Below are 8045 nucleotides of genomic sequence, written 5' to 3'. Positions count from 1 at the left end.
TTTTGAATAAAATGATGATGATTCAGCTTTGTTACTTGATAAAAAGAAATTGATGTTAAACAACTGAAAACTATAAACTTACTTTCTTTACACTCAGTTAAAAAAATACATTTTATCCAACTTAAAACCCAGAGCAAGAATTCTCTGTGCCGCGATTTGTTCGAAATGGAATTTAGTTGATGAACAGATATATCAAACTATTGTACAGAGCCAGTGGGCCAACATCTCGGTATTCCTCTGCAGCCTCACAGTCAGCAGCAACAACAGCTTGGGCACAATTTTCCCAAAATCAGACTCGGTGAGAATAATCGAGTCCAGCGCACTCCACACCGCAAACGTCCCAAACTGAATCCCTTTTTTGGAGAATGCTGAGTCGGTGCCCGTATGGGGGAGGCCGAGCCTCAATGTGTTGGTGATCTGAAATGGGCTGACCACATCAGGCCATCCTGATGTGTGCCCCTGCGGTACCCCCGATGTACCACCCCCAGCATGACCCCATCCCCAATCAACCCCTACACAAACCTCCATGCAAGACCCTTGTCATGGCCCCACCCAGGCCCCACCCTTCTGGCACTGCTCCTGCCACACTGGCAATGTCCAACTGGCACACTGGCGGTACTCAAATGATACACCGGCAATGCCTATCTGGCACCCTGGCAGTGCCCAACCGGCACCACCAGGTTGCCTGATGGGCAGTGACAAGGTATCCAGTGGGCACAGCCACATAGGCACTGCTAACCCATGCCCCCAACAAGCGCAAGGGTCTTCAATTGCTCCCAAGCCCCCACCACAGGGAGAGCTGCTGCCTCACAGTGCCAAGGAGCTGGATTCGATCCCCGGCTTGGGTCAGTGTCTGTGCGGAGTTTGCACATTTACCCCATGTCTGCGTGGGCTTCCTCTGGGTGCTCCAGTTTCCTCCTACAGTCAGAAAGACGTGCTGGATAAGCGCATTGACCATGCTAAATTCTCCCTCAGTGCACTGGAACAGGCACCGGAGTGTGGCGATGAGGGTATGTTCACAGTGACTTCATTGCAGCGTTCATGTGAGTCTATTTGTGACTCATAAATAAACTTTATTTTTTAGCTGTGGCAATTCATGCCCTGGTGGCATCGCACTCAAAGGCTGGGAGATTTATTTTCTGGCCTGGCATTTGAACGGAGGGATGCATGCTATTTCACAGCATTAGAAAGGGGCCACGATGATCGCAACCTGTTTTGCGCCAGGCATGATTGTTAGCTTGGCACGCTGTATCCCAGCTCACCATGCTGATCGTCGGGCACAGTGAGGTGGTAAAATCGTGCCCCATTTCATCCAACACACACACACCAGACCAGACACCACTCATTTACTGGGCAGTGGAAACCTCTTTCATTGGGGTTACCCGTCTGAAATAAACAACTTGGAAATAGACCATGTTTCCAGGATTGTAAATAATGTTTATAAATGTTCAGCTGAATAATATTACTGATACAAAGAACAAAGAACAGTTCAGCACAGGAAACAGGCCCTTCGGCCCTCCAAGCCTGTGCCGCTCATTGGTCCAACTATCCCTCCATTCCCAGACTGCTCATGTGACTATCCAGGTAAGTCTTAAACGATGCCAGCGTGTCTGCCTCCACCATCCTACTTGGCAGCGCATTCCAGGTCCCCACCATCTCTGTGTAAAAAGCGCCCCTCTGATATCTGAGTTGTACCTCGCCCCTCTCACCTTGAGCCCATGACCCTTCATGATCGTCACCTCCGACCTGGGAAAAAGCTTCCCATTGTTCACCCTATCTATACCCTTCATAATTTCGTACAGCTCTATTAGGTCTTCCCTCATTCTCCGTCTTTCCAGGGAGAACAAGACCAGTTTACCCAATCTCTCCTCATAGCTAAGACCCTCCATACCAGGCAACATCCTGGTAAACCTTCTCTGCACTCTCTCTGTAAAGCCTCCACGTCCTTCTGGTAGTGTGGCATCTAGAACTGGACGCAGCACTCCAAATGTGGCCTAACCAGCGTTCTATACAGCTACAACATCAGACTCCAGCTTTTATACTCTATACCCCATCCGATGAAGGCAAGCATACAATATGCCTTCTTCACCATCTTCTCCACCTGTGCTGCCACCTTCAAGGATTTGTGGAGTTGCACACCTAGGTCCCTCTGTACATTGTACATAAACACATGGGGAATAGGAGCAAGTGAAGACCATTCGGTAAATTGAGTCCCAATCGCCATTCAATAAGATCATGGTCACCCTGAATGTGACGTTAACTCCATCTTCCTGCCTGCTCCCCATAACCTTTGACCCGATTGTCAATCAGAAATCTGTCTGACAGCCTTGAACGTGTTCAATGACCCAACCTCCACTGCTCGCTGTGGAAGAGAATTCCAAACACTGACCTCCGTCCGAGAGAAGACATTTCTCTGAATCTTCATCTTGAATGGGAGACCTCTTCATTTAAACAGCCCATTAGTTCTTGCTTTAACCATGAGGGGGAAACGTCCTCTCAGCATCCATCCTGTCAAAGCCCAAAGAATCTGACAAGTTTCAATAAGGGATCAATATCTCACATTATCAGTGTGGTGTGTAATATTTCTCACAGTGTCAGTCAGCAGTTATATTCCTCCAGTTCATTTCCTGTATTACACTGACAGACAAACAGCTCGTGTGTTTAGGTTGATGCTGGACAGTGGGAAACATCGACAATCGTATCACACGATGTGGAATACATGAGCAATGCCACAGCTTATCCATTCGTTTAAATATTAAATAGAATCATCGGATCCTACATTTCAGAAGGAGGCCATTTGGCCCATTGAGTCTGCAACGATCATAATCCTATCCTGGCCCTTTTCCTATAGCTCCATGCATTTACCCGAACTAGTTCCCCTGGCACTAAGGGGCAATTTAGCATGGCCAATCTAATTAACCCACGCATCTTTGGACTCTGGGAGGAAACTGGAGCAGGCGGAGGAAACCCACGCAGACATGGGGAGAATGTACAAACTTCACACGGACAGCAACCCAAGCCGGGAATCAAAACCAGATCCCTGGTGCTGTGAGGCAGCAGTGCAAACCACTGCGTCACCGTGGGGCCCTAAATGGTTCCCAAAGGTACATTGAGACAAATAATTTAAATTAAACCTGGAATCTACTTAGTTGCAATGCTACCAAAACACACCTGAGAATAAAGATTTAAGGTGCAGTTCACAGGAGACTCTTGTGTGTGACGGAATCTCTAATTTACCAATTGAGGAAGTTCTGATGTTGGGATCTTTGCAACAACATTAATGGGAGCGCCTCCATTTTTATTAATTTAACAACACAGAAAATGGAAACATTGCTCCATTTGATGATGAATATGTTGTCAATGTTGATGTTCTCAGTGAAGAGACCAGAGGGAAGACAAACAGTTTTCATTTGTGTTGTTTTGTTGTTCCTGGAATGGAAAATGTGAAAGGGGAGATTGAATGACAACTTTCAAATTGGGATTGCAAAGAAATAATTTGCAGAGCTTTGGAGAAAGAGCAGGAGATTTGGGAGTGATTGATTCAATCACTCCCAAATCTCCTGCTCTTTCTCCAAAGAGCTGACACAGGCATGATGGGCTGAATGGCCTCGTTCTGAGCAGAGATACTAGACTTATCAACAACGTATTATTGATTTTAAATTAGCAAATCTCAGACCAAAGCCCTTAACTGACAACAGGTAATTATAAGTGGAACAGCAGTTTATTTGTAACTATCTGAATTTTAAATATGTATTATCATTCTCACAAGGGAACTAATGCCTCTCTGTGGGATAGAATCAGAACTTCACTTCACCTGAATCAAACTGATTGGAATTTCACTCCTTCTCACTCTGCTCAATATCATATTAACATCTTCAACATCAATGAAAAGCATTCTCTCATAATATCAGTTTCTATTTCATTCACTGAAACACTCCCAGTTCATAAAGAATCTCACCTTCCTGCACAGGCTGCCTGCTGCTCGCCTGTCAATCATTAACATTGCTCCTCCCATCTGTGCTGTTACTGGCTGAGTACATTCCAGAAGTCTCTGGAATGGCTCCAGTGGCTGTCACTGAGTCGACTCATTCTCCTTTCAGTCAAGGCTGAGATGAGACTTCATTTATTTTCAGTTCACCTGTCAGAAACCCAGCAAAGTTGAGTTCATTCTGGAAGTGTCTGGGTTTCTGCCACTAGAATATATAAGGCGTGTGTTCCGAGTGCTGCAGCAGATCAGAGACTGAAGACTGGGAGTTCACATCAGTGGCTTTGAGAGAAGTGAGAGAAGAGGCAGAGACAATGCTGAGCCTTCGGCCTTTCCACCCTTCACGTCAGTGCCAGCAGCCTGTGTACACATTGTGGCCTGTTCCACACAGGCTCTGGGAGCCGCTTGGATGCAACATGTGGAATCAGGTGGAAGAAGCGAGAAAGAGCACGAACTTCATGGATCGAGTTCTTGAGGAGCTGGCAAAAGAATTTTGCGAGGAAAAGTCAAGAAATCAGGAGAAGGGAGCTGAAGATAATGAAGAAGGTAAAAGACAATCAGGGGACAAGGATGGAGATGGCTTTTCTCTGTCCCTGGATGTGCAGCGATTCTCCCCAGAAGAACTGAAGGTGAAAGTACTTGGAAGAAAAGTGCTGGTGACGGGAAAACACGAGAAGAAAAGCGATGATGGCAGCGGCTCTTACAGCTACAAATATGAAGAGTTCAGGAGAGAATTTCAGCTGCCTGAAGATGTCGATGCTGAAGCTCTTAACTGCTGTTTGTCACAGGACGGTCGGTTAAAGGTTCAAGCCCCACGCCTGGCACTGCCAACTGTGAATGAACGAACCGTGCCCGTCAACATCACCCCTGAGACAACAACCACTCCCCGGCTAAATCCTGAGCAAGAGGCAGAGAAACAGCAAAGTGAAAAAGATGAGAAGAGAAATGAGGAGGATGGAAAATGAAGAATTAAAACTCATTTCCAGTGAACTGTTGTAAGGTGTAAGAATGGATTATACAGAGAAATGTGTTTCTGAGACCATGATATGAAGGCACAATGCTGCAAATTAATTGTTTCCAGTTTGTATGTCAATAGTGTGATGTTCTCAGCATTCCTGGGAATTATTTCCATATATCTGTGTATATTGGAACAATAAATACTTTTGAATAAAATGATGATGATTCAGCTTTGTTACTTCATAAAAAGAAATTGATGTTAAACAACTGAAAACTAGATACTTACTTCCTTTACATTCAGTAAAAATAAAGCATTTTATACAACTTTAAACCCAGAGCAAGAATTCTCGGTGTCGCGATTTGTCTGAAATGGAATTTAGTTGATGAACAGATATATCAAACTATTGTACAGAGCCAGTGGGCCAACATCTCGGTATTCCCCTGCAGCCTCACAGTCAGCAGCAACAACAGCTCGGGCACAATTTTCCCAAAATCAGACTCGGTGAGAATAATAGTGTTCGGCGCACTCCACACCGCAAACGTCCCAAACTGAATCCCTTTTTTGGAGAGTGCTGAGCTGCGCGCTGATACGGGGGAGGCAGGGCATAAATGTGCCGGTGATCTGGTCACAGAGAATTCAAACCCCATTTCGCAAGAGCGTCCTGATCTCGCACTGCACTAGAAGACGCCCTCCAACCCCCCATAGACATTGAGACCAGCCCCCCTCTGAACACACCCCGCCCACCCCCCTCACCCCCGCATTGGTGGCATGTTTCCCCAGTTCGACATGAGGCCATCAGGGCCCTCCTGCTGTGTGCCCCTCTGTACCCCTAACATGCATGACCCCATCCTCAATCCACCCCTGCACAAACCTGTTCGCAAGTCCCTTATCATGGCTGCCCCCCAGGCCCCACCCACTGGCACTGCTCCTGCCACACTGACATTGACCAACTGGCACACTGGATGTACGAAATGATACACAGGTGGCGCCCATCTAGCACCCTGGAGGTGCCCAACTGGGGCCACCAGGGTGCCTGCTGGCCACAGCTGGCGTGCCTGGTGGGTACGAGCAAGGTGTCTGGTGGGCACAGAGAGATAGGCACAGATCCGCCATGCCCCCAACTAATGCCGAGGTCTTCAATGGCGACCTGGAGCAATTCATGCCCTAATGGTGCCGAACTCAAAGGCTGATAAATTGTCTGGGCTGAGATTTCAAAGGGTGATGCATGCTGTTTCACACTGTTAGAAAGGGGACGGAAATTTAGCAACTGTTTTGCGCCGGGTGTGAATCAGACTGTTGGCTTGGCACGCAATATCCCGCCTCGCTGTGCTGTTCGTTGGGTGCGGTGAGGTGGTAAAATTGCGCCCCTTGACTTCCAGCACACACATACCAGACTAGAGACCACTCATTTACTGGGGGTTACCCGTTTGAAATAAGCAACTGGGAAATAAATTATGTTTCCAGGAATGTAAATAATATTCATAAATTTTAAGTTGAGTAATATTAGTGATCCTGTACATTGTACACAAACACATGGGGAATAGGAGCAAGTGAAGACCATTCGGTAAACCAAAGTTCCTTTGCCATTCAATAAGATCATGGTCACCCTGAATGTGACGTTAACTCTATCTTCCTGCCTGCTCCCCATAACCTTTGACCCGATTGTCAATCAGAAATCTGTCTGACAGCCTTGAACGTGTTCAATGACCCAACCTCCACTGCTCGCTGTGGAAGAGAATTCCAAACACTGTCCTCCGTCCGAGAGAAGACATTTCTCTGAATCTTCATCTTGAATGGGAGACCTCTTCATTTAAACAGCCCATTATCTCTTGCTTTAATCACGAGGGGGAAACATCCTCTCAGCATCCATCCTGTCAAAGCCCAAAGAATCTGACAAGTTTCAATAAGGGATCAATATCTCACATTATCAGTGTGGTGTGTAATATTTCTCACAGTGTCAGTCAGCAGTTATATTCCTCCAGTTCATTTACTGTATTACACTGACAGACAAACAGCTCGTGTGTTTAGGTTGATGCTGGACAGTGGGAAACATCGACAATCGTATCACACAATGCGGAATACATGAACAATGCCACAGCTTATCCATTGGTTTAAATATTAAATGGTTCAAAAACATAAATTCTGACAAACTATTTATATTAATTCTGGAATCTATTTAATTGCAATGATTCCAAAACACACCTGAGAATAAAGATTTAAGCTGCAGTTCACAGGAGACTCTTGTGTGTGACGGAATCTCTAATTTACCAATTGAGGAAGTTCTGATGTTGGGATCTTTGCAACAACATTAATGGCAGCGCCTCCATTTTTATTAATTTAACAGCACAGAAAATGGAAACAGTGCTGCATTCGATGACGAATATGTTGTCAATGTTGATGTTCTCAGTGGAGAGACCAGAGGGAACACAAACAGTTTTCATTTGTGCTGTTTCTTTGTTCCTGGAATGGAAAATGTGAAAGGGGAGACTGAATGACAACTTTCAAATTGGGATTGCAAAGAAATAATTTGCAGAGCTTTGGAGAAAGAGCAGGAAATTTGGAAGTTATTGAATCGCACTTTCAAAGAGCTGACACAGGCATGATGGGCCGAATGGCCTCCTTCTCAGGAGCGATACTAGATTTATCGACAACTTATTATTGATTTTAGATTAGCAAATCTCAGATCAAAACACATAACGGACAACAGGTAATTATAAATGGAACAGCAGCTTTATTTGTAACTGTTTGAATTATAAATACATATTAGCATTCTTACAAGGGAACTAATGCCTCTCTGTGGGATAGAATCAGAACTTCACTTCACCTCAACCAAACTGATTGGAATTTCACTCCTTCTCCCTCTGCTCAATATCACATTAACATCTTCAACGTCAATGAAAAGAACAAAACTAGAAAGACAAAGAGCCACCCCTCATTCTCTCATAATATCAGTTTCTACTTCATTCACTGAAACAGTCCCAGTTCATAAAGAATCTCACCTTCCTGCACAGGCTGCCTGCTGCTCGCCTGTCAATCATTAACATTGCTCCTCCCATCTGGCCTGTCACTGGCTGAGTACATTCCAGAAGTCTCTGGAATGGC

General features: G+C 45.4%; 1 protein-coding gene across 1 annotated transcript; it reads left to right on the top strand.

Moving 5' to 3' along the window:
- The first annotated feature begins 4104 nt into the window (after positions 1 to 4104).
- On the top strand, positions 4105 to 5218 carry LOC144500708 (heat shock protein beta-11-like). The gene has a single exon (XM_078224041.1). The coding sequence runs from the start codon at positions 4300 to 4302 to the stop codon at positions 4948 to 4950; it is 651 nt and encodes a 216-aa protein (XP_078080167.1). The 5' UTR covers positions 4105 to 4299; the 3' UTR covers positions 4951 to 5218.
- The last annotated feature ends 2827 nt before the right edge of the window (positions 5219 to 8045 follow it).

The sequence above is a fragment of the Mustelus asterias genome, chromosome 11 (assembly GCF_964213995.1).
Source record: "Mustelus asterias chromosome 11, sMusAst1.hap1.1, whole genome shotgun sequence".
In the NCBI taxonomy this organism is placed as follows: Eukaryota; Metazoa; Chordata; class Chondrichthyes; order Carcharhiniformes; family Triakidae; genus Mustelus; species Mustelus asterias.
This window is presented reverse-complemented; position numbering and strand designations above follow the sequence as displayed.